The sequence below is a fragment of the Mastacembelus armatus genome, chromosome 14 (genome assembly GCF_900324485.2).
Source record: "Mastacembelus armatus chromosome 14, fMasArm1.2, whole genome shotgun sequence".
In the NCBI taxonomy this organism is placed as follows: domain Eukaryota; kingdom Metazoa; phylum Chordata; class Actinopteri; order Synbranchiformes; family Mastacembelidae; genus Mastacembelus; species Mastacembelus armatus.
Window position 1 is genome coordinate 17,065,453 of NC_046646.1, and position 27,438 is coordinate 17,092,890.

At 38.9% G+C, this 27,438-nt stretch overlaps 1 protein-coding gene across 3 annotated transcripts; it reads left to right on the forward strand.

Moving 5' to 3' along the window:
• Positions 1 to 27,427, forward strand: LOC113142631 (ubiquitin-like protein 3). Of its 3 annotated transcripts, none has more exons than XM_026327686.1 (6): positions 1 to 635; positions 12,079 to 12,396; positions 20,932 to 21,040; positions 22,848 to 22,934; positions 23,839 to 23,916; positions 25,606 to 27,427. In XM_026327686.1, the coding sequence occupies exons 2-6, from the start codon at positions 12,337 to 12,339 to the stop codon at positions 25,656 to 25,658; spliced, it is 387 nt and encodes a 128-aa protein (XP_026183471.1). In that variant the 5' UTR covers positions 1 to 635; positions 12,079 to 12,336; the 3' UTR covers positions 25,659 to 27,427. The 3 variants fall into 3 exon arrangements, with proteins under 3 accessions (XP_026183471.1, XP_026183474.1, XP_026183473.1); XM_026327689.1 differs by lacking the exon at positions 12,079 to 12,396 and having other exon boundaries at positions 1 to 167; positions 577 to 635; XM_026327688.1 differs by lacking the exon at positions 12,079 to 12,396.
• The last annotated feature ends 11 nt before the right edge of the window (positions 27,428 to 27,438 follow it).

The following is a 27,438-nucleotide window of genomic DNA, read 5'->3' on the forward strand; positions in this document are numbered from 1 at the left end:
TTGGGGCAGGATGACAGTTGAACGGGTCGTAAAGGTGCAGCAGCGCAGTCGGTAACGTTTACAACAACCATTACAAAGTCCCGTTTTAAAAAGAAAAACCCACAGCTTTCACCGTGTGACGCCTTCTGGTATCACCCGGACGACGTGTTGGAGTTTACCAGAAGACAGTAAGCGTTAACCTCGCGGATATTTGTGTTGTTTTTCACCCAGAGAGAAAAAGGTCGGTATCCGGATGTACCAGCGCTGTGGGTTTTTTCGCATGGCGTAGGCACCTTTTCTAAAGCAGGGTATTCTTGATGTTTGGAGGGTCGAAGGAGGCCCTCGGGTCGACAGTGAATCCCACCAACCTTTACTGTACTTTACAAATTACCAGAGCGGCCATGGAGATGATTGTGCAATAGAGAGGGAGAAACGCTGTAATACGTCTCGGCTACCTCAGTGTTGTGACTGTGGATAGAGAGCAAGTCACCAGGGATAAACCGTGTTTTAGTTTTAAACCTTAGCAACGACGCGTTTCTCACAGCTTTTACAAGCAAAGGGAATATTTGAGTCCTTGTCCTGTGTGTGTGTGTTGAGGAATCTCTCCGAGGACCGGGAAAACCTCCACGATGACGGGCAGCACCCCAGCGGACATGGTGAGACAATTTACTACTTTATCTTTTTGATATATCTAATTATAATTATCACAGGGGTTTGTCCAAAAAGAGGAGGCTTAGAGCTGCATTTGAGTGTGCTCCAAGACTCATTCTGATGTTTTCATTAATTAGATTTTTCCACAGTGTTGAGAACATAGGCCCAGTATAGCAATGGATAGGAACTTTAAATCCCAGTAATTCCCATAGTTGGGCTTGTGAATCTTCTGGGATCCTGTGAATGAAAACTGTGGTAGTTTAATTTAACCCATACGGTCCTTATGAGTGTGTTTACAAGTGCAGATCTCATTTTGTTGACTAGTTTATGTACAGATTGATATGTTTTTGCTTCCTCATGATGATATTTTGACAAAAATGAATGTGAGCATGATGTTCACTTAAGCTGAAATAAAACAGTAAGAAAATGAATTGTTACTTTTATTTATCAAGAAAAAATGTAAAATTTCTCTAGCTGAGTCCAGCCTCTCAAATGTGGGAATTTGTTGCTTTTAAATGCTTTACATCCTGTTTGTTAGACACAATAAACGTCAACTTCTGGGAAACTGTGATGGGCTTTCCTTTTTTTTAACAGACAAAATGAGTAATCGATTGTTGCAGCCCTGATGCTCACTGAAACATTATGAAAGTTTAGTATGTCTACTAATTGATTTTTATATTGTATGGAAGCCAGAAGCCAAAAGACATCAAATTTTCAAACGCCGCATGGTTTCTCAGAACTGTCCATCCAGCTTTTATCATCTTCACTGTTGTCCACTCTTTATATTTTGAGAACCTCCAGCAGCACAGAAAGCATGACTGGACAGAGACTGGAGATACAGAGAAAACTAAATGCTGTCTTCTTGCTCTTGAGTGCACAGTGATTGGTAATTGCATTCCTGCTACAACCCATTGTCTCATAGTTACTGATGTAATGATACATTAAAAGGAGGCTAAACGACGACCTTTAGCTCTGTGGTCATCATCAGGTGACTTTATGAGCATACCCCCTACGCTTTCAAGACATTGTCCTCATGTGACCTGTTTACTTGTTTTACACTGTCTAAAACTGGCTGACTGAGCTGTCATCATAAAGACTTATCTTTGCATCTTGTGGGTAAGCTATTCTGCAAATTAAAAGGTGTGTAAAATGTGTTTAGTTGAAGATAATATTTCCCTTCTGTCTGGCAGTTTGATGTCTGTCATTTTTGCCTCTAGTGCTTGGTGGCTCTCAGAATACCTCCCAGTCTATGTATAGAAAGGATAAACCACGTAATGTGCCATTCCATACAGAGATCAGCTATCCCAGCTATGCATGTACTCCTGCCTGTCCAAGTTCAGCTGATCCCATGAACAGTAGTTCCAATATGTTGAGATGTTGGGATAAATGTTGTGGGGTATGTAGAAATGAGCAGGCCTGTGCGCATTTGTGCTCTAGTTAAAGCAAAAACTAGTACAGTACAGCAAAGTACAGCACATCTCAAGGAATCCCCATGGATTGTGGATATAATCGTGAGCCAAATCTTTTTAATTTTCAGAACCCTTATGATTGGTATCCAAATTCTCATGAGTTAATTTGCAGTGATATGGGCCAACCAGGAGCAAAATGCATGAGGACGGGGTTAATGAATAAACACTGACAAAATATGTGGTGAATCTGTTGTGAGAAAAAAGCACTTCCTTTGTTAGCAGACAATCTACTTAAAACAACTTATTAATGGATTTGCAAGGATTTAGATTTGAGAAGCACATTCACATAAATAAAATCCCCTTCATCCCCATCACTGGTTTTGCAATACCCCTTGTAATAGTATTTTTCTTGTGTATAGCTGTAGCATAGGTTTATCATTTGGCTAGAGAAGTTTGGTTGTCTTTAAGCAACACATTGCATCACTGTCAGATGGTTTATAGTGCAGCCTGAGCTGCACTCTGAGAACTTCCCTGTGGGAGACGTATCACGTTATCAATGACTCACCATCAAGCTTGGTCATTGTTAATTTTGCCAACAGTAAAATAATATTTTTTCCACTGCCAACTCTCAAATATTGTTTTAATGGGTTTTATTCATGCCAGAGCTGCCATCTTCAGGCTCCTGTTATTACCATGCCTGCAGCAGAAACATAAAGGTCAAATTCTGCACATAAGTGAGATGTTTCAGGATTGCTGCCAGAGTAAATCTTTGGAACAATTGCTTCCCTTCGAGGCTTAGCTCAATCTATACATCAGACTAACTCTATGTTCTCTAAGGAAAATTTGAGGAAATATCAGCTATCTGCCTTTAACTCATCCTCTCTGGTTAAAATCAGCAGCAGAGGCACAGTCTCTCCCCATTTTCACCATATCCCCAAAACTCACTCTCAGTCTATGGAGGGAGAAAAGTGTGTGAACACACACTTATAAAGGCTCTGTGCAGTGGGAGTGAGAGTAGGAGGAAAGGAGATTGCTGGTGCCAAACACTGTGGGTGAATGAATCTGAGAGAAAGAAAAGGAGAAGGAACAGTCATGCCTCTCGAGAATGGAGGATGGGATTTTTTTGTTCAAAAGGAGAACAAGAGGAGAAGTGGAAGGATGCAGAAGGGGCAAATTACCTCGCTTCAGGCAGACCACAGAAGTGCTGACAGGGTCGAAAAGATCCCTATAGCAACAACAGGACGCTTGGATCTGAGGTCAGGATGCCCGTATGAGTATGTTGTGGGATTGGGTCACGGTGCAGTGCAGGTATGCATTTCTAACAATGAGCAAACAAGAGACTGAAACAGAAGGAGAGTAAAGCACAGTTCAGAGTCTTGCTGAATGAATATACTCCAGACAAGAGTTCCCATGGAGCAAAGAGTGAATTGAGTGGACCAAGGAGGTCCAGCTACGCACACAGGGAAGTACAAGACAGTCCCATTTTCTAATAAAGGTTTATCAGTTGTTACCCAAGCCTTTATTAATATTTAACTAATTATTTACTGGTGCAGGACAAAAGTAATGTCGCAATTCTTTTTCACTGTTGATTTATAACAGCAAACATGAATCTCTCTATAGTGAATACTGTTAATGAGGAAGGAAACATATTCAGCATGTCTGCTAGACATCAAGGCTGCACACAGTGTGTTTTGGTCGCTATATGTAAACAGAGCTTGTTTACAACAAAACCCCATAAGGAAACTTTTAATTTGAAATTTAAGTGGTATATTCAGCTTAGAATTAAGCCATAAATATGTCAAATATAGGTTTGTTTTGGTTCTAAGATATCCATAATAATAATTAAAAAAAAAAGTATTCAGTTGCTGCACAGTTTACTGCAATCTGTCTCTGAACTGTAGAAGTTTTAGTAAGGCAATTTGTTATTAATGGCATACAAACACACATTTTATCCTTGATGAAATAACCACATTAGAACCACATTACCACACTCATGTGCTCAGGTATTCAAATACCCATCATTTGTGTAGTGCTGAGTATGTGTTAATTTGCGTTGGAGGTGCTAATCACAGCCCTGACTCAAGCAGACCAGGATGTACGACAGAATTCATCAACCCTTTCAGTGCAATTGTTCATCTGTGATAATCTCTAGGTTTGCATTAATCGAAGTTTTGCAATTTGAACGGAAATTGCAAATTACATGTCTGTCCTTCTATTAATTAATTTGTTTTCTAATTTGCTGAATCTTTTAATGGTGCAACTGGGACTCTTGTCTGTTACCATTTTGAAATGTATACAAACAATAAGTGTCTGTCTTTTTAATTATGAATGAGAAATGAACTGTTCAGAACACAGTTGTTTTACTATAACAGCTAGGGTCCTCTGCTAGTCTGTGGCTAATTATAATTTTGGTGCACACAAAAAAAACACAGACACTCCCACAAATTAATGCACAATGGAGTTAAAGGTTAGGGTAAGAGGTCAGTGGTGTGTTGGTTGTGAATGAAAGAACAATAGGTGGGGAATCCTTACTGCTGAAAACAGCACTCAGTGTTCCTCTTCCCACTCAGGCTTAGCTCAGCATGTATAACTGAGAGGACACAGAGGGCCCCAGGCATTCTTCAGCCTTAGGCAGAAGCTGCAAACAGGGCTTTGATTGATACATTCAGAGGGAGAGGGAACTGGTGAATCCTGACAGTGCCAGTTGGATGAAGTATGTTGGTGAATATGTGTGTGTTACCAATGCCATGTTTTGCAAGCCTGAGTCATGGATCAGGATTACATCATGTTGCCCGGATGCAGGAGTTGATTTATCGACTCTGACGTTGTCACATGTAGGCACATGAGCACCACAGAAAGTTCTGCCAGCAGTTCTGAAGGTGTTATTGTTGTGCTATTTCGTGAATCTGGTCACTCATAAAATGAAACACTGACAGACAGTACAGCAGCTAAAATTCTATTGATAATAAAGAATCAAAAGGTGGGTGGTTTTCTGTTAGAAAAGTCTGTATGTTCAGCATTGTCTTTGTAGAGTTAAATTATTTGCGTTGATGTATGTCTGCAATACCAACGCAAGTTCCATTGAGAAGTTCTCATACATTGATTGCTTATGTAACTGCTTATGTTTGTCTATGTGTGTTGTTGTTGCATGTTGTTGTTGCATGTGTTGTTGCATGTGTCATTGCATGTGTATGTGTATGTGTGTCCTCTGTGAATAATAGCATTCTGCTGCAGTGGTACATACAGTGACATGAAATAGTGGAACCTCATGGGAGATGTAACCCTAAATTCATATTTATTATTATTATTTTTATTGCATTATTGAGTGTATTACAGTGTGTATCTCTGCAAATGTTTACAACCTGGACTGTACCTGGCAAATCTCCTGTTTTCTCTTTTTCCATCTTTCATTTCTTTTCCAGCTGACAGTTTTTTATATTATGCTCTGTGGCTGTATGTTTCCTTAATGGAAGGCATATAAAGGAGTTATTGAATGTAAACCCACTTAGTGATGAAAAATGTCCATAATATCGCATTCTCAGATAGAAATTTGTATAACCTTATTAAGTCTTTTAACTGTTTTCAATCTGTTGTAAACAGTGTTTACATGCAATGTATGATTTCACCTTAACATGGCTTCCTTTGCTGTTCTGTGTCTGCATGTGCCACAAAGCTAATTCTGTTAATCACTTTAAAACAGGAGTTAATTGGTTTTCATTGACTGCAGTGGTCATGAAAGAGTAGACTAAAGTTGGATTTCAAAAATCAAATTTCAGTAACTGCCCAGATTAAATCAATAGGATGAAGCTAACTTTAAGATTATCTCACAGGCTTTAAAGTGTGACCCCATCAATTTTCCATGTTAGCGCATCATCCAAACTAGAAGACTGAATAATTAAGTTCCATGGTTTCTAAGGAGAAGAGACTTTGTGTGTGTGTGTGTTGGCATAAGAGCATATTCAGCTGGAATTCCCCCTTCTTTTCAGCAGTCAGTGTTGGCAGGTATGACTTTCTCTGGTCCTGATCGGTCTTTACTGAGTAAAGGCAGTTCTATACATCACGTCTTTGAATATTAGTATCGTTGAAACAGGGATAGTGACAAAATGCACCCCATAGTCACAGTGCTAATGACGAAATCCTGAGTATTGAGCACTTGTAAAGCAGTAATCTGAACAGTACATACTGAGTACTCACCACCATTGGAACAGAAGTGTGGACACTTCAGCTTTTATCCCGAGGGTTACAGAGTCAGAGTATGACATAAACGAGTGGGTCTGAGTGTGAGTAATATGCGAGCTGTCAGATGACATTCTCACAACAAAGTAATCCTAATTAGACTATGCCTCTAGCTAATCTAGTGCGTATTTTGTTCACATATTAATGCACCTAAACATTTACATTGGTAAACCAGCAAAGCACAACCTGTTCTTCTTATTACGTGTGACCTGTTTGCCTTTGGCAAAGAACTTTTTTCCAGACACCAGTACAAATTAAACTGTATCTAAAAGCCATTGTGTGTAATGGTGATGTGTCTCTACTCTTGGCACTGTGTTCTTTCGTCCATTTTGTTCCTCTGAGCAATCATAGACTAACCAACTGACCAGCAAAAAAGTTTGTAAAATCCTTGCAAAGTTCTTCTTTCTATTTATTCATTTAGTTCCTGAGTTATATTTTTTTAAACTTTCTGTCTCCTGACATGATGCTTTTTCACAAAGACAAGAATATAATTCTGGCAGCTAAATACTGAATCTGAGTCTGAATTTATGTTTTCTGTGGTAGCTATGGATCTGACATGTAATGGGCAACACGACAAAATCAAGATTAGATACTGCCATCCTGATACTGAAGAAATTAAATTCGTAACATCCTGTGAGTTGGCTGAACTGAGAGGAGGAAGTGAAACTTGTGAAAGGGTCACAAAGTTGACACATGGAGGAGAAGCTAAGCAGCCAAACAAAAGCTCATTTTACTGCAATCAGAAATGTCTTGCAAATGTGTTAAAAGTGTGTGCTAGTTTCTCTCTTGGCTGAAGTAGCTGTAAGACATGACATGTTAGCCTCTTCAGATATTCTACTCAGAATTTTTAATTTGATGTGGAAGTTGCTCCTTTAGTAGCTCGTGTTCTTTTTAGATGACAGTTTTCAAATTGAAATTCTGCACAAATACGTGCTCAGTGCACATACAGTATTTGATTTTTATTTTACAACATGATAATTGCAAACTCGGACACCTTGATACAGTGTCCCGTTTTCACTGTTAGTGAGATTCAAGTGATATTAGAGGAAGCGAACTTTCTGTAGCTGTGCAGCTAGCTGTAATTGTCCCACATACGAGTTGAGTGGACGTAAAACAAAAGCATTTAAGTGACACACTAGTTTCTTGTCAGTCTAATTGTTTAGTGAAAGAAAGTGTGTATCTGTGTGTATGTGTGTAGGAGAAATAGGGGATGGGGGGAGTGGTGGTGCTGTGTGACTCAATAAAAGGAGCCTTTCAGCTGCACTGGGAACAATTTCCAGCTGAGGGGGCATTTGTATTAAAGCTTTGCCTTGCCAGCAGAGACTGTATATGTGTGTGACCAGTTAGCTAGCAAGAATCAGCCGTCCCTCTTCCTGATACATTTTGGAACAAATTGCCATTTCGAAATCAGTGCGTGAATCAGTCCTGATAGTCGAATGTCCTGTGCTAGCACAGTCAGACAGACAATGCTTACTGAGGGAATTAGAGGGTCAGAGTTGAGACTCTTTGGGTTACAGATGGGTCAGGTAGCAGCCACAGAGCAGCCATCCAAAGGTCAAGCCTCACCGACTGGATGTTCCAACTGGATCAGCTGGCCTACAGTTCTCACACATGCTTTTCACCCACTTTTCACTCCGCTGTAGTTGTCATTTAGAGCATTTGCTTTTTAATGCTTAAAAATTTAAATGGACCGACGAGCTTTTATACTCAAACCAAACTCAGTATGGCTCTAATGCAAAACAGCAGTCTTTATGGTGTTGTCGCTAATAGGGGCTGCAACTAATGACTGTTTTTATAATCAGTTAATCTGTTCACTTTTGTTTTTAATTGATTCATTTTGTAGCCTTTCAAATGTCGGGAAAATTATTTTTAAAATTCTCTACAATTTCCAGAACACGTGACAATGTCCTCATATAACTTGTTTTGTCAGTTCAGCCCAAAGATATTCAATTTTTTGTGATTTAAATGAAAAAGCAGCAACACATTTTCTGTCAATTAACTAATCAATAAAATGTGTATGGAGCTGATTTAAATCACATTCATTTTCTTCAGTGGTAGAATGGATATATAATGCAAAAGCTTTAGAACTGTACACCATTCCAAGACCTATTAAACCTGCTGGCCTTAACATGCACCATGCTGCTTAAAGAATTCCATGTCGGAATACAGAATGAGGGTAAATCACTTCCGGAACCAGCGATCCCTTAGGAACTCCGTTAAATGATTTGCAGAGGAGTAGCGGTTGCTAGGTAACCACCACCAGAAGCTTGTATTGTGCTGGCTCAGGCACAAACTAAACTAGAGTCCTCATCCTCAGCTTATAACTTGATCCGTAATCCTGCACATTCTTCAAGTTACACTGAACTTTTGGAATGTATGACTTAAATTTGTATTATCAGTTGTACTCTAGACAGTGATAGATCCCAGGGCTGAAACAGTGTGATACTTCTGTTGATAGGGGTGTGTACCTAGTAATTGATTTTATGAGCTGTAATGACAAGTGTGAAAGAAAAGAGCATTAAACTCTTTTCCACGAGTAACAGAAGAGTTAGAGATGGAGTGGAGGGAGTAGTGTCTGAGTGTGTGTGTGTGTGTGTGTGTGTGTGGTGTGTGTGTGTTTGAGAAGCATGGTGAGAGGGTATATTTGGCCTTCATGCTGTCTTGCACAAATTTGTCATTGCATGCATGTTGGATGCTATGGAGCAGTCTTGACTATGAATATCTCTAATGATCCCAGTAGGGCTTGTGTGTGTGTTCTTATCTAAATGAGCTAGCAGTGAACTAATGAAGCATTGGACCTTGAACAAGAATGATCGAGAGCTTTTCATCTACTGTTTTTCTCAGTTTCTTGTAATGAGGAAGTGTTGGGTTATCTCTAGGGAAGCAGGAGAACTATGAGTTGCACAAAGGACATTGGGTATTGACTTACAGTTTTGTGAAGAGGCTTCCCTGAGCTAAATATGCAGTCAGGAGTAGAAAAGCAGCATTCATAGACTTTTAAATCTGTAATCTAGGGTAGTGGATTTAGAAGCTTGGATGTTTGTGGGTGAGTAGGGCTGGGACATTTTAGCCAAGTTTAGCGATAGCTCAGTCAGCTGATCTTACTGTTGCATTGTGCTTTAAAGCTCACAAAAACTAATAAAGCTCAGAGATGGCAGGTACAGTAATCCTGTCTGATTTTTAATCTAAAGGTCAAATCAGAGTGTACTCCATTTTCATAAATAGTCCTAACTTCTAAACTAGCTCTGCACACACCTTATTGTGCATTTGATATGAGAAACATAATTATGGTTGTGTCATAGGTGGTACAGCATCTAGTAAACAGAACCTGTTGTGTTGTTATAGCATTGAGATTTTTGCTTTTTTTTTTTTTTTTTTTGGTTACCTTGGGGTGGGACTCTGATTCGATCCCCAGCTGCCCCCCACCCTTTCCTTGTGGCTCCCTTGTTCCTTCCTGTTGCTTGTGTAACCGGTGCCTGCCTGTCTTTCTCCTGTTGTGTACACAACAAGATAATGAGTGGCTCAGATCTCTATAACCAGATAATAATAGAAAAAAACAAAAAGCAAACAAAAATAGATTCATCTCATGTTTTGTAGGCACACTAACTTTATTATTAGTATTATTATTGAATTTGCCTAATTTTTCTACAGATTACTAGATCTGGGGCATCCTCTGGGCTTGGTAGTCCAAGGTGCATTCTCTTTTGAAACAACTGATAATTATTGAGGCCACAGTTTGTGTTGCAATGCAGTAGCTGGATTATGTTGTAAAGTATAGACAAAATAGTTATTGCAGTGTAATTGCATTGAAATCTTGTACAGCAACCACACAAACCTGAATATGGCAGGCTTGCAAACTTCAGTGTTTATTGGCTTTATGGGCTAGTTGTTTTATTATAACAGTGTGTGCTTTATATATCTTTTCGTCCAAACTGCCTGAGGACTCCAAATAAAAATTTGCTTTACCACATATTTATGTTTATGTTTAGTATTTGACCTGCTCACTTGAAGATTTTATAAGTTGCCTTCACTGCATGCAAACCTGAATCTATTCCTGTCATTGTATGCTGCTTCATTCCCTAATAGGGTTAGAAAATGCAGTTTGCCTGTGGTAGTAATACCCCTGGTTGATTCTGCCATCTGGTAAATTCCAACACAGAGGGCTTTTTAACTTGCTAACAATCTCTGTCTTGCTCTCTCTTACACACTCACACGTAGAAACACATTTTCTGTTCTACACACACATGGCATCACATGAGTTGTGACTGCAGGGCAATGCTCTTCTCTGTAGGAGAAAAGAAAATGCAGCATTGTGGGTGTAACCCCTGTCTCTGTGCTATTCCGCCACTCACATATTATATCCCTGTTGCCTTGAAATTTGTAAGACTTTTTAGTATCTAAGAAAAGGGACAGCAAGAGTGATAGCTTTGGAACCTCAGTATGTGCTGCATTATGCTGTTCTTTCTTGCTGTTGAGTGAAAACTTCCACAAAAACAGCAGTTTGCCCTGGTTTGAGGAGCAGAATTAGATTTACCAGGCAAGCTTGTACTTTGACATAGACCTCAACAAAAATGAAGCTGCAGATTTACCAGACTAGAAAGGTCTGCATATGATATTAAAAATAACGTTATGTGGAATTACCAATAAATACCCAAGTAGACAAAGAGAAAAGCCACCAAAATCTTGAATACAAAGCTATATGAACAGAAATGAAAGATGAAGCTACAAATTCTCATTTGACTAATAATTTCAGCATTATTTCAGGCTTATTTAGTCATTCATTTTAGTAAATTTTTGGGTTAGCCATAAATGCAGAAATGCATGGAATCAAGCCTTAATTTTAGATGCACAAATAAAAAAACAGGGAGAAGTTAATACTTGGAAAAAACAATGTGAAAGGTTACAAGTCCAGCTAATCCTGATATCAGGGCACTGACTACACACTGCTGGGGAGACCACCTAAGAAAAAGGATGGGGGTGGGGGATGATAGAGACAGAGGAGAGAGACAAGGAAGGGGTGGGGGCTTGCATGGGATGCTTTACTTCACTCCAGGGCTTTTACGTAGTGGGAGTCAGGAAAGCACGGGGGAGGGAGTTACACTGGAGAGACACCCTGTGATGGAAGTGAAGGAGAGTGAGTGGAGGAGGAGTGAACAACGAGGGCTGTTGCAGAGCAAATGGTAGGACCAATATAGTAAAGGACAGGAAGTCCTTTCATCAAAGCCACCATCAGGGATCATCAACCCTCTGTGTGGTCCTTTCACACCAGCAGCATGCTGACATGTGGTGTGTTGGCCTTTGAGTTCCTTTATCTGATGGTAGCTGATTTTTTTTCCTGGTTCCTGTACCGACAGTTGTTTTATTTATTTATTTTGCTTAACCAGTGAAGACAACAATAGTTACATATCTGCTTTGCTCTTTAGCAAAGAGTTCTTTCATCGTCTGTCTCATCTCATGTCTTGTGTTTTACTGGGAGAGAGGGACCGTCAGTCTAGACAGTGTCAGAGTGATGAGGGGAATCGACTGAAGCATACAAGGGCAAATTCACATCTTGCCCTGCAGTTTCAAAAGCTGAGCCTCAGCAGCCCCATTGGCAGGCATTTTGAGTGTGCATGCAAATATTTGTGTGTATATATCTGTGAATGTAAAATGCCTAATAGTTCGTGGATAGAACTAAGTGAACTAGAACTAAGTGGATTTCATTGCCTTGTTCACCTTCACGCTTCCTCTTCTCGCCGCCTCTCTCTGACCTTCATTGTTCCGTCCTTTAATCCTCTTTGATTCTCTCTCTGTTCCCTCTCAGAATCTCCCATTTCCTCCTTTGGTCCCTTGGGCGTGCCTCCAGAAGTGTCAGCATTTCCTCTGTCCTCCTATAGCATCAGCTCTCATCATTACTGCCGTGGCATCTGTACAGCATCAGCACTTCAGTTGTGATGTGTGATAAAAGACTTTGCAAATGTCTATTGTCTTTTCCTCTGGCCTTGGTTGTTAAATATCTTTCTGTTGTCCACTGAGTCTTTGTTTCTTCAGGTTTCATGCCACTCTTTCTCTTGTTGATGAAATGAGGACAACAGAGCGTCTCCTAGCTGAGGTCTTTAGACCTGAACTGTTAAGGGTTAAGGTGATTATTAGTCCCACAATGGGGAAATGCACAGAGCAACACAACTACTGAGGCGAAGGGTTTGAAAGCAAGACACTCAATGATTAAAAAATATAACAAGTAAACAAACAAAGTATTATTACTATAAACAATAAAATAAAATAATATTGCGTACTAGTATGTTGAGTAATTAGAGTATTTTCAGTTTTATAAGTATTTGATGTCATGTACAGCAACAGCAAGGAAACACTGCCAGTAACTCTCAATCATCCACTTGTACAGATTTTTCTCCATTTCTGCCTCTTTTGATGTTCTCTTACATACATACCATACATAGTTGCCTGTCTTCCTTGTCTTGCTGTAAAAATGGGGAGCAGCATTAAAATGAAGCCAAAGAAACATAAGTTAATACACATGCGTTTGTGTAAGTATTTTGTCAGCCTTGGACCTTAATGGCTCTTCACCAGCTAACACTGCAGCATGTTAGCTCCAGTGCCCCTGTACCATCGTCTCTGTAATGTCGCACAGTAATGATGGGTAAAGATCCCTTTGATCTTTGTGCTTTCACACACTTCCACACACAGTGTCCCAAGAGTGTGTGTTTTGCCAGTGGCTAATGTACAGTAGTTTACCTCAGTTTTGGCATGGCTCACATTTGGCATGTTAATTAATTTGTCCCTGGGGTGTTGAACAGCCATTTTTAATATTCAAGAAGCAAAACAGAGAGTTGATGAGGAGGCAGGAGGCAGCCATGTGAAGGAAACCTGCTTCAACCCCTTGTGACGGCCCTGATCACAGAGAGGAAGCGCTAGAATGATGGAGCGATCAAAGGCACCTGCCTGGCATCTGTCAGGAGACAGGAATGCAGAACTAGGTGTGTGTGCTTAAGGTGGGGTGAGTTTTCAGAGACACTGGGAAGGCAGATGACAGCAAGGAAGGGAGCTCTGTCCGTTTCTGGAAAGAGTAAAAGCATTTGAAGCATTAAAGGGCTATCTATATGAAAACAAGAGAAGGGAGTGATGGAGAGAGAGAACAGAGCAGAGAGCTGTCAGGTACAGTGAGTCTGGGAGCTGATTATGCTCATGAGAGGAAGGAGTGGGAGAAAAAGATGAGTGGATTCTGGCTATGACAAGGATGTCAGCATATCAAAGAATAGGTCTTTTTAATGACAGTACAAAAGGACAAGGGCTTGGAGAAAGATATGAGATAGGGCAATTGAGCAATGACACATGGGAGTGATAGCAGTGAGAGCTGCTAAAACCCAATGAACAGCAAATCTTCCAGGGCAGGGTCAGAATTAATCTCTGAAAAAGATGTTTAAATACCAAATAATGAATTTCCCAAATAATTATTGCACAAATTATATATACATATGTGTGCATATTAATGATTTCACAAGAGCTGTAAGTGCAGGGTCTCTTTACTTTGTGCAAATAATCTGCCACAGAATGTTTGATGCTATTGTGAAGAAAAGAAATTTAACCATGCTATTAGACCTGTAATGTACCCATTAGCTGCCTGTGCCACAGGAAGTTAGCAAGCTGCACCAGAAAGTGCATTTGATAAAGGTCTGTGGCGTTGGCTCTTATAGTAGATACTCTCTTTAATGATTGATGGCCATTATAGAGTCCAACAGGAAGAAAGCCTGTGTTTTTATGTCCACTGTAGACTAAGACAGAGACAGACAGAAAAGAAAACTGTACTGGAATGTGTTCCCAGGCAACAGGGTCACTTCACCCCTGAAATATTTAAGGTTCATTATTATACTGAAATAAAACCTCTCGTTATAGTTCTGTTTTTGGTCTGTACTGAATCTTGAGAGATATATCTGGCTCTTTAGCTCCTAAATGTAGTACTACTGTGGTAGTATTTGACTGTGTCTCTGTCTGTTTAGTTCTGACATGTAGTGTCCTGTAGGTTTTCAGAGCTTTTTCTCTGAAACTGATGCTATGAGAGCAGTGCGAGTGAGCTCTGTAAAGCTGAGCTGCAGATTGAGATGGTACTTTTCATTATTTCATGTGTGCATATTAAACATTTACAATCACCATATGACTGACTATGCTGGAAATATATTTAATGTGACAGAAAACTTTAATGATGGATACTCAACTACATTATAGAAATAAGTACTGGAATAAGAATGTTCTCATAGCCCCATTGGTGCTACAGGTTTTTGCCACTAGTGATAGAAGTAGTCGCTTGTTATAGTGTCATAGAGTTAAGTGACTGCTCTCAGTGTGGTTAGAAATATTGCCACATCCCCAATTATTATAGTTAATAATTATTTTGGCATGGCCATTATAGCTGAGACACTACCCTAAAACTATTTGCATTTTTTGTAGAGTTGATTATCTGTTTTATGATTTTTTGTTGTTGTTGAAGAGCACTAAGTATGACATGATACTGTGATAAATGTGTGTGTAAATGTGTGTATGATAAATGTGATACATTGTATCACATACTATCATCTATGATAGTGATAGTATCATACACAAGCAGACATGCAAATTTACCTGACAAATTGTAATATCATCTTTCAGGAAACTATTTTTTCCGGAATCATTATTCATAGTGTTTCCCTGATGTTTTCCTTACTGTTGCTGAGTTACTATAGCTAAAAAGAATAGAAATATTTAAACATGAACTAAAAATATGTTCATTCAGTAACATGCACTTAATACATAAAGCTAAACAGTTCTGTTGAAAACAGACAAGTATTCATAAAAAATGAGTTATGTCAGATGTCTTGTATGTATACATACTGTATGTCATATCACAGGATAGCATGCAGGCGTTTTCTTTTTTCACTTAATGTCCTCCTTTGGGACTGGATGGAATTCCCCCATGTCCTCAGCCAAAGGCAGAATGCCAGATGGACACTGAGCACAAACAAACCTCTGAACTCTGGTCAGGTTAAGCTGGACATATTGCTTGAGATGGTGCTTAATAGCACAATATGTTCTCAGTTTTGGTTTGTTTCTGATCACTGATCACTTTTGCTGATAATTTTCTAATGGCATATATGTAGCTAATATTACAAGATAACTAAATTCTTAATACATGCTATAAATCAAACTTAGAGAACAACTTAACAAATCTTTTTCCCATGGATAATTAAGCAATGTCACTAACCAATTTGTTAAGTCTGTTGTCAGACATGTTAATTAACCTATTCCATTATCACAGCATGTCACTTTTTTGCCAAAGTGCATGTGGCTCCCATCCCATATCACCACATGCTGAGAGTTTCAGGGCTATTGTATGCACACCCAGCAAACGGTGCAGCTCTGATTTGCAGGTTGTCACTTTTGGTTTTGCTATAACAACCACAGATTCTTGCAGTTTAATATAAAAATAGCCACAGGATCTTGTATGTATCTGTACAAAGGTTCATCTTATTTGGAACACCTCCCAGAACCCTACATGCAGGGTCAGACAGGATTCATATTCCTATTTCAAAAGATGGTCTTAGAGACCTACAGATATTTAGGCTTCATGTTAGACCTGAGTATCACAGAAAAACTGGACCACTACTTAGTTTTGGGTGTTCCCTTATTTGTAAACTGCCTGATCTGTGTTTTATCTTAATCTGCTGTTCCTTTACGTCACCATCTATGTACATTATTTAGCACACACTGACAATAAAAGCCTTCTGTAAATATTTCAAAAAATAAATATTGTAATGACAACTTGCTCCTATAATCACACTTACAATTTAAGTGTGTTGTTATAATATTATGATGCATCATTATTGCACTGATTACATGAGCACTCTTTGGGATGGTGTCCACATAATGTACATGCATTAAAAACAGAACAGAACAGGACAAATGACTAACTGGCTCCCTGGTTACCACAAGTGCTGGCATGGAAACCATCAGAGCGTGACTGTAGGACTTATCACCATAGCTCAGAATCTGGACCAGTCAGATTGTTTGACTGAAGCATTCTTTTAACTTGTATAGGAACAAAAATAGACTATTTGTATATTTGTCAAAGGAGCTTTCTAAACATTTATCATCTGTTCTTTGGCTGCGTCATGGAAGCAACAGGCAGTTGCTGTTTTGCATTTCTTGCATGTTATGTTTTATCACCTTTTGGTAAAGTAGGTCGTAACAGTCAATGACATACTAGCCATTATGAATAAGTGCCCTATAAAGATAGCACTAATAAACAAACCTCAGCTGGGTCAAGGTCCTTCTGTTTATTTCTAGGTTGTTACTGCAGTGGAAAGGTCACATCTCTTAGCACACTACAGTGACGCAGATGTAATGCACATAGGCTGGTGTCTTGACAGAAAAGGTGATATTTGGTTAGCCTATAAACTTATTCTAACTTTGCTAAAGCCCTGTAGCTCCTGTGTTTTTTGTTTTTTTTTTGTTTTTTTATCTGCACATGTTGTGTTTTGTAATAATAGGAAAAAATTGAATTTAAGAATAGAAAATTTACTTCCTGTAAACAATAGAAAAAGAAACACAGCAACGTGTATCATTCTGAACAGGCAAATGTTTTGCTGAGGTTCTATCAAAGTTACTGTACTTTGCAACTTTAACTGAATCTTCTTTTATTTTGTAGTCTGTCTCCATGTAATGTGAAAAAAGTGTCCTTCTAAAGATGGAAATAACTGTTAGTAATATGTTAAGCCTTAAAATAAAAATGAAAGAAAGGAAAATAAATGGAGCAAAAATAAGTTTGAGAAAATGCTTAAAATCTGACTGCAGTAACGCACTATACCAACACAATTAGACACACGAACCCACTGAGATTCTGAGATTACAAATCCTTGCCTTAGGCTTTGTTTTTTGTATCACACTGTTATCAGTCAGTTGTTATATAACCACTGTATCTCTGTGTATGTGAACACACAAAAGAATAAACTCGCAGAAACAAAAAAATATATATATTTAATATGTCAAACTTAAAATTAGGCTATTTGAAAGATTCTTTTCCTGTGAGCTTACACATAATTTTAACATCTAAGAAAGTGAAGCTGCAGTTTCTAATACATGCTTTCACCCTGTTTATCCATCATGTACAGTGACTCTGAGAAAAAACCCTTTTCAGTGTTTTTAATTAAAGACATTGTGACTCCTTGATAGAATTAGTATGCTAATACAGTCGATAATTGCAGTAACTTTGTATGCGTTTGCAAAATCACAAAAAACTGTTTTTACGGTTTTATTTACTCTGTATGGACTAATTAAATAATGGGACAAGGGTCTTTCAGGCTGCTCTTTAGGCACAGTGTGTTCACACTTTGTCCAACAAGCTGAAGCATAGTTTATTATGTCTTCAATTTAGTAGCTGGTAGCTGTTATTATTCATTTAAATTTGACAGCCAGAAGGCAGTGCCAGAAAGAAAAGCACATACAAGTAATCATCAATAAAATCAGTGACTGATAATATGGGATTTATATTTCCAGAGTGCTGTGTAGCTACATTCTTGAGTTCACAGTCAAATTTTCTCTAAATTTAATGGGCAAGTTAAAACAAGCCTGGCTGCTGGATCCAGCTGGCTTGATTTAAACAGACCACAGTCGGTCTAATCACCCATCGCCTCTCTTAAATTCATTCGTACAGCCAGGAATCTAGCAGCAGTGGCTTACTTACTGCGTGGACTACATATAAAGCTGCACTAATATAGTCCCACAGGATGGCTTCCCACTCTGTAATGTGTTGACTGCTGCAGGCGCACTAAAGAGCAGCCATGCTCTTTAATGCACAAGCATACAAACATACATGCACACAATAGCCTTGAGAAAGAGTTGAGAGCAGTGCTTGGGGAGGAATAATTATAGATGGCGTTGAATTTCCTGCTCTCCACCATGTACAAACAGTGTTTAGCCAAAGGGTTTGCCTACTTCACATGTTTACACCATGGCACTACTTGGCAGTAGAGTCACATTACTGTAGTGTGTCTGAATGTCTGGTCTGCTGTGGAGGCTTGACAAGCACAAAGCTCTATCACTAAGTAGCTCGTTTCATTATTTTGCTATTTTCATAAGTAGCCAGGAATAGAACATGCTGTACCAAGATGTCTCAGCATTCTGGTAATGAGAACTTACACTACTTTCACATTCTCACACTGGGGAAGTGTAACGTTCACTATGTTTCCTCTCAAAGTTCTGGAAATGCTCTGCAAAATGACGCTTTCACACAGCTGATTTTTGACATCGTTTGCTCAGAATGAGACTGGTTGTAGGCAAGGACATGCTGTGTGTATGCATGAATAACTGATGGCCTGCAGGTATGTCCTGTATATTTTTGCATGATTGCATGAAGCACTGCTCACTACATACCAAGGGTTGTTGTAAATGTTACAGAGAATAAATTGTAATTGAATATGCTTCCCTGAGGTAGCCATGAAACCACATCGCCAGTCTCATTGTGGAAGAAAGTCCTGGGGAAGGCACAGGGATCCTTGTGTTGTGTTGAGGGAATGGAAAAGGAGCAAGTGAGGACTGGGTTCAGTAGAAAATGGAATCTCAATAAAGGGTCAATTGAGGAAGAAGAAAAATTAAAGCAGAAACTCACCCAAAATGAATAGAAGAAAAACAACTTTAAAGTGTTTTAGTAAGGTGTTTCTCCACAATGACCTGCCAGAACATCTACAGCGCTGCTTGGCTTATATTCAACAAATCTCTATACTTTACTGCAGAGTTAAACTCCATTCTTTGAGAAGATATTCCCTCATTTATTGTTTTGATGATAGTGAGTGCTGTCTCCATTAGGAGATTTATTGACTGTGATGGCCACAGTTTGTAGGTTAGTTCATTTTGATGCACATCAAAATATTTAGCAGTGTTTATGCTTTTTTATGGAAGCATCTAGATTCTTTACATATCTTTCTATTTAGCTTTTTTTGATTTGCCACTCAACTATAGGAAGAAAATACAGAGACAGCAAAAACAAGTAGAGAATGGAAGAGAAGCAAATAGAGACTGTTCAGGGTTATGATAGAAGAAAGGCCTTTTTTACCTTGTTTTAGTTAAAGTTCTTGTTATACTGGCTTTGTACATTCCTCGACTGGATATTGTGCAGAGCGAGAGAATGACAGAGTGGGGGAGAAGGACAGAGTGAAACGGACAGAGCGAGGGAGGAGATGCAGGAGCTGCTGACAGAAAGACAGTAAGATGTGACAGTAGAAAATGAGCGGGAGGACAGTAAAGCTATCTTGTAGGTGTTATCAGGTTAAGCCACCCACCACTGGCTGTTGCTATGGTGATACCATGGTAACAACCAGGTGTTCAACCAGGAAGTAGCAAGACCTTGCCTATGTGAAGGGGCTTCCTCTGTGTGTTTGCTGCTATATTTCTCCTCATCTGTCTGATTGTCATTCTCAGGTATTGTTTGTCTTGACAGTCAGCAGATGGAATAACTTTTATTTCAAATTCAGCAAATCACTCACCAGTATTCTGTGAATTTTTGCCTCATGATGTGTATGTCATCTGTCCAATTGAAACTGTCCTAGCAGGAAACGTCGGGTTATTATTGTCATTGTCCCTTATTTCAGTTTAAAAACCTGCAATACAAGAAATACACACATATCCTGGCTTCTCTCACTCTTTCCCTGGCTGCACAGAAGATCAAAACTATGAAGTTCTTCTGATCTCTATGTATATTTGTATATGTTTGTTCCATGCTTAAACCTACAAGCTGATTTGATAACATGCTTACAAAGATCTGTTTCAATCCACTGGTGTTAGCTCTGTTACATCACTGCAGACAGTCTGTGTCTGAGTATGCCTACTTATTCTTGTGTGTGTGTGTGTGTCACTCAGCAGTGCATTTGGTGGGAATGGGGGGGTGTAGAGGACAAAATCAACACACCATATTGGGATTACCTGTTCGTAGGAGGTTGCGTGTCTTCAGTGCTTCAGTAGGCGCTTTTTTCAGTAGTCCAAAAAATGTAATTATTTATGGTTTGTGAACTCTTCAACACAGTGAGAGACAAGTTTGGCTGTGCTGAAATTACCAGATACACAATTCATAAATTATTTCAATCTAAATTATAGCTGCAAACCAGAGAGTATAAACGGAGACAACCAGGTAGCTCCCAAATAGGGCACAGGGTCTCTAATTTGCAGTTAAATGAGAAAACCTACATTTGTCACTTGAAGAATGTCACATAATATGTATATTTTTGAACAGTTCTGTAGACAGGGGAATAAGGCAAAGAAAGGCTGAGTGGTAAAGGTAAGAAGGAGACAGGCTGCCAGTAAGTTGCAGAACTGGAAACCAAAGATAACGAAACTGAGCTAGAGAGATGAGAGAAAGCAGAAGAGGAAGTTGAATAAGCAGATGGGAGTTGTGTCTACAGTAAAACATTGTAATATATTACAATGTACAATAAACATGTTTTATATTATACTGTGTTATTACATTGTTTTGTATTACTTTAAATTGAATCAAATTATTCAACTTAAACCTCTGTGATTCCTGATTTAACTGCATTTAATGCGACATGTATGACAGTTGTTTGTGTTGTGCTCAGATGCATCCAGTAATGTCTGTCATACACAGTTCTAACTTAGCTTGTTTTTGTTTGTATGGCAGATAAACCTGCGGCTTATTTTAGTCAGTGGGAAGACGAAAGAATTCCTCTTCTCCCCCAACGACTCGGCAGCAGACATTGCCAAGCACGTGTACGACAACTGGCCGATGGGTGAGTATTCCCACTCAGATAACTCAGCGATTGTCCCTTCCTTGAATAGTAGCTGTAGTTACAGAAGCATTTCTACTCACATGGTAAAGGTTTGTAAAAGTCCCTCTGTCCCTGTGATAAATAAAATCGCTTTTGAGGCGCATTCAGCTCCTTGATTTGGTGTTAGGAGCTATCTCACCCTTGTGACAAGTGATGGAAGAAAGATTGAGATCTTTCACATAAGTAGAGAATGTAAAACTAAAAATACACCATTACATTAAAAATCCTTCATTCAGCTATAGAATATAAAAGTGTCTTAGTATAAGCAAAAGAATGTACTTGAATAATCAGAAGTCAAACTAATGATGCAGACTGATTCTACATCTGTCAGTGGCTAATTTTTGCACCTTTGTACATAGTTGGATTGTTCCATCTATAATGCCACATTTTAACTAAAAAAGCTGTGAAACAAATAAAGTAGAGAAAAAAGTGCAATGTACTTAGTTACAGTTCACAGTGCTGCATTCAATGTAGAGTCTATGGAACTGTGTGTCAAGGGCAGTTTTTACTTAATAACTATCATAATATTTCCTTGATGTCATTATGTTGCACTATTCACTGAAACATTCAGAAATACGTAACAGCAAAATGTCTGGTCATTCCATTGTTCAGAGGGTCGGAAACAGAATGTCATGTAAATCCTATAAATCATCCAGCCATTAGCTATACCATTTATCCTGCAGAGCGTTGCAGGGGGAATGGACCCATATTGTCATATTCTGCACATAAAAAATTTAGACCCATATGTGTTATATAGTAATAAATCACATTATTGCATGAGCACTCTTGGAGCATGTGTGCATAAACCATAATTGCTAATAGTTTTGCTGCTAACACACATGAAAACCAGATGATCTCACTTTGTCTTGGCTATGTTTTTATAACAATGATAGAGGCAGCTGTGGAGCTATCCTGTGTTTACAGACTGCTGCTACACTAGTGATTGAATTCATTCAATACTGCTAACCTTAAACCATCTTCAGATGTGAACCAACTGTACCCTTTCCACTGTGCAGTGCATATTGTCCAGTTTAGGAGAAGCCCACGCTGTATAGAAAATTAGAAATGATGTTGATTGACTCAGATTCTTCTCAGCAAGAGGGGTTTTCCTTTCAGTCCTGTCAGTTTTGGAAGCACCCTGCTTTCCTCCCAGAAAACAGATCTGAACCCTGTGAGACCCGGAGCAGGCACTCATTCAGCACCAACACCCTACGCTTAGTTGGAGACAAACATCTGGTGACCAGACTCTGCTGCTGCGCAACTCCCTCACTGTTTTCTCTTTCATTTAATGCCGTCACTTTTGTCTTCAGCTCTTCCCAAGCCACACCTTAGGTTCTTTCTCACATTCTGTAGAGCATCCCACAAAACCCGCATATTATACATTCTGCATATCATGATCTAAAATAATGGCCCTAAATGTCTTAAAATATCTTTGGAGTGGTTGTTGGTCACTTTTTCCACGATGCAATGACAGATTTCTTTTCACCATGCTGTATGTCTTACATTGACATAAAACAGAAGTGGTTTGTCATCATCTTTGCTCTGCTGAGCATAGTCAGAACCCATTAACAATTAAATTCCTTGTGTCCTTTTTGAAATTGTAATCTAGAGTCTGGGAACCTTCATTATTGGTGTTTAGACAGAAACTGGCTTTATTTATTGTTCTTAAAACCTAAAAGTTGTGATATGTTGTTATTTAAGCTTTATATATTCATTGTATGTTCTATTTATGATGATCTTTTATTGGAAATGACCATTTTTGTTTCAGACTGGGAGGAAGAGCAGGTCAGCAGTCCTAACATACTGAGGCTGATTTACCAGGGACGTTTTCTACATGGCAACGTAACACTAGGAGGTGAGAAAACCCATATAGACATGCACACAAAATCACAGCAGTGTGTCACCGGAAAGTTCTTTGCTGTTCTCATCTTTTTCCTGAGCTGTGGAACAGAGGTACCTCAGTGCTCTGGACAAGCCTGCTTTGATGGAGAAAGGGAGGAGAGAGGAAATACAGAAAAAGAGGGGAAAGAGGCTGGATAGGAAAGGGGTAAGACTGGCATTAGAGTAGACCTCAGGCAGCATAAAGAAGAAACAGAAAGGGAGGGTGTGTGTGGAAATGAATATCATAAGTGTAAAGAAAAAGACATATTTTCTTTTTAGGCCGCTCACTTCACTTCTCCCTGGCTTCTAGGCTTGTTGTCCCATTTAACCCAATTCTGATTTGACTGTTGTAGTTTAGTAGAAGTAGAGTAGAAGTAGTTTAGTGGAGTAACAGTTACAGTACAGCAAGTAATATATCAACTGCAGTTTAGAGTGAATATTAAGGTGTACGTGTAGGTTTTTTAAGTTGAATAGGACAGTAGGACCAGTGCTGCTTGTTGTACTACTAAGCGTACAATAGATGGAGCAGAATGAAACTTCGTGCAGATCTTCATGCACATACTGATAGCCATTAGTTTTGTTATAAATTAATGTTGACAGTTGGACATGACGTGGCAATATGGTAAAAAAACTATTTAGAAACATGAAAAATCACTGATGCTCAAAGAAATACATATCACCTTTTTATTTGATTCATTACCTGGCTATTCCCTACTATTTCCAGTGTAGCGGCATTTGTACTCTACTGTTTCAACAAGCAGTTGAAAAGTCATCTGATATTGATGTTGAATGACTTAAAGAGAGATGTACTGTATCTAACTGAATCACCTCTAATTCTCCTGTCTCTTGTCTCTCTCTCTCCCTCTCCCTCCCGTTAGCTCTCAAACTGCCCTTGGGGAAGACCACAGTGATGCATTTAGTTGCCAGAGAGACTTTGCCTGAGCCAAATTCCCAAGGTAACCGACTCCCCGTCTCCCTTACTTCCTTTCAGAAGTCCTTTCACACACTGAAGAACTTTAAACATTCTGCTTCCAGCCATTATTTATCTCTAAACATGCCTTCTGTTTTAGGAACTGGTGTAAATAATTGCTATCCTTCAGTGAATCCCCAAGATACAGCACATCATGTAGACTATACTGTACAGTTAATATAAATCTTATTATGTGACAGTTCTCCTTGTTGTGACTGTGCAGAAGGAGGAGATGTATGGAGAAGCTAAGCTGTGGAATTATGCCTAACAAAAAGTTCACATTATAGGCTTATTCCGGTCTGGACAGTAGGGACGTGTCTTTACCAGTGTCAAGATATTGCTGAATTATGATCTCAATTATGATCTTGCCATTTTAACTCCAGTGTTATCCTTCAGGTCTGTGCAACACTGCCGGGTTTGTGCATTTCGTGCAAAATGTTTGTTTTCATGAAGAATATTTGGAATTTGGGGGATACTCAACCAGGACTTGACAACCCTTAATTTCAAACTGTGTTATGGATTATTGATTACCTGCACACAGGAGCAAAGTCTCATAGATGAGGTCTAATGTCTGTATGTTAATGAGATGAATAAAAAAATGCAGTAAGTTTGTTACATGATCTGGAATATAATTTCAAACAAGATTATGGGTCTGCCACCTGTGTGTACAGGTGTGCATATGGAAGAGAAAAGAGAGCTGGAACTGAAGTGCATATACGCAACAGTTTATTTTGGCCATCAGGCAAACATCACTAAACCTATGCCCTTGGTTCAGATAAACAGTTCACTGGTTGCTCAAAGTTATAGTTAGTTATTGATTTTCTTTGGTAGGATTAATCACTACAGTAATCACTAGCCCAGAAAAAGAACAGTACCTTATGCAAGAATAATTACAAGGCAAAGTTCCCTTACTTCCCGTTACATTTCTCGCTTCATATGATTGTCAAACAGAGCTACATATTTCCTTTTTGTCAGTTGTAAGGAAACCACATTTTCATGGTGTGACTTGTTGGACTGAATCATAAGTCTTAATTCTGAGATTACCATCTGGTGGTAAATATTTTAGCATTCGGTCTTTGCTTATATAAAACTCTGTAAGTTAAACTAGACTGAATGGAAAATAAAGTGGGCCTTTAGTGAGATAATGTAAAAATGCATATGCAGTAAGCCATTTAAATTTTAAAATGGTTTTGTGCACATGTAGTGTTTGAAGCTGCTTTCTGTAGAGAGCGCTGTGCACAGTGAAATGCCTGAACATTAAATCTTAAACCTCTTTGCAGTTGAAAAACTACAAAACTGCATCACAGCCAACACCTGGTAAACAGCTGTGCACTATCATCAACTACATCAGCATTTAAAATATGTGATTTCAGAGAAAATAGCGATGACAGAAAGTTCTTAACTTCACTGCAGTACAACCTGCTTAGGCTGCACATGCAGCTGGTTTCTCTGCAGAGTTGTTTTTTTTTGTTTTGTAAGACAAGGGATTTAATATGTAATTGTGTTTTAGTAACATCTTAAACTGGATATAGTGGCTTAATTCTGTAGACCAGTCTACAATTTGTGAAACTGGCCTTTAATTTTAAAATAAAAGTTTTGAAATTCTATTTTGCTGGGTGTAGAAACATTGGTTGTCATGATGATGATGTTTGTGTGTTTATGTGTGTGTTCCCAGGTCAGAGGAACAGAGAGAAGACTGGGGAGAGTAACTGCTGTGTCATTCTGTAAATACACACCTCCACCACCAGCCCTCCATCCTTCTCATCTGTTCTCGCCCTCAACGTCCTGGACCTAATGAGCTTGTCCCCTGTCCTGGAGCCTGCCCATAATGCGCATATGTATACAGATACACACACACACAAACACACACTCTCTCTTATGTTTTTTTTTCTCTCCGCACTGGTGCACACACTCACACATACATAGGAAGACAGCAGGCTTAGGCTGATCCAGGACACAGAATGCAGAGCAGGAAATTGATTATCAATAGTTGATTCCTTTGTTGTACTTGATTTGTTGTCATTACTGAAAATTAGGGGAAGGAGCTGGATTTGCATGTGTTTTTCCTTTGTTTCCTGCACACTTTTGTAAGCCTTCAGTCACACACACACACACACACACGCACACAAATACAACAGACATACATGCATTATCTTCAGCTGGTCTGGTAAAAAGTCACTTTATAACTGGCTTCTCATTCTAGCTGGTTGTCATAGTAATGCAGTGCCCAAGCTTGTGTGTGTGGCCTTGTTTTTTCTTGCAGACGGCTGAGAATTTTAACCACTAACTCACCAACATACGAATATACACACACACACGCACACACACACACACACACACTCACAATGACGCCCTTTCCAAACATCCAACCATATGTGCTTGTGTGATCTCCATCAGTGCAGCAGATAAAGTTTAGATGTGCCTGAACACAGAACTCAGACCAGGACGCGCACATATACACACACCTGTGTCCTTCCTACTGCCCTCCTCTGCCTGTGACCTCTAGGGCCACATGCAGAGAATTTTTCCTTTTCTTGTCTGCAGAGTGCTGTGTAGACCAACACATCCGACTCTTTCAGTTGTCATATTTTAGCCAAAACAAAATCTAACAAGCAAACAAATAGACAAACAACCAGTGTTGGTGGTCTTGTTTTGGTTATTTGTTTGTCCATGACATTTGTGACTGTGTTTTGACAGTCCATGCATATTACTGACCGACCAGTGTTGTGATTAATAAAACATCATGTCAGTTTTCTCCCCTCACCGACGTTCCATCCTTCTCTCCAAGGAAAGGCTTGTTGTGCTCCTTTTTCAGCAGTGGTGTGAACGATCTCTCTGACAATGGCTGTCCAAGCAGAGAAATGAATGAAAATGTTATTTGTCTTAATTCGCTTTTTACTCTTTCCTTAATTCTCTCTCTGCATTAAGTCCATTTTGCACAACAGAAACATGTACTCCTTCATCAGATTAAAAAATGTATAAAATGTTTTGTTTTATTTTATATTTTTCCAATGGAAGTAATGTTCCAAACTAAAGTAACATGTAGAATATATTTAATATGAATCTTATATAGATCATGATGACTCTAGACCTTGTTGATATACAGTATATTGGTGTTTAGTCTGATTGTGTAAATGGTTAGCTTCTAGCCAGTTCACGGTCACTCGCTGACAATGTCTTGTGCTTAACAGCAGCAGAACCTCCCTTATCATCGACAGACTGTATTTTTATTTTCTTTCTTCTGTGCTCTTTTCTTACTTTTTTCGTTGGTTTATAATTTAATGTAATCATTTCTTCTTTCTGAGGTTTTTTGCTTTAAAAGAATTGATTTGTAACAGCACTAGGTCTTAAACATATTGTTTATATTGATCAGGGTTCAAAATATGTACAGAGATAAACATTTTCAAACCAATTGTAAATAGCACTAATGCTCCTCCCTCCTCCAAACTTCAAAAATGGAATACATCTGTAAACTAAATAAAGGTTATTGAAGTGCACATCCTTTCGT

Bases quoted from the DNA above. Each gene is read 5' to 3' on its own strand.
- LOC113142631 (XM_026327686.1), top strand. From the start codon at position 12,337: ATGAGGACAACAGAGCGTCTCCTAGCTGAGGTCTTTAGACCTGAACTG. The intron at 21,041-22,847 runs GTGAGTATTCCC...TTTTTGTTTCAG, and splicing joins GTACGACAACTGGCCGATGG to ACTGGGAGGAAGAGCAGGTC. The intron at 23,917-25,605 runs GTAACCGACTCC...GTGTGTTCCCAG, and splicing joins GCCTGAGCCAAATTCCCAAG to GTCAGAGGAACAGAGAGAAG.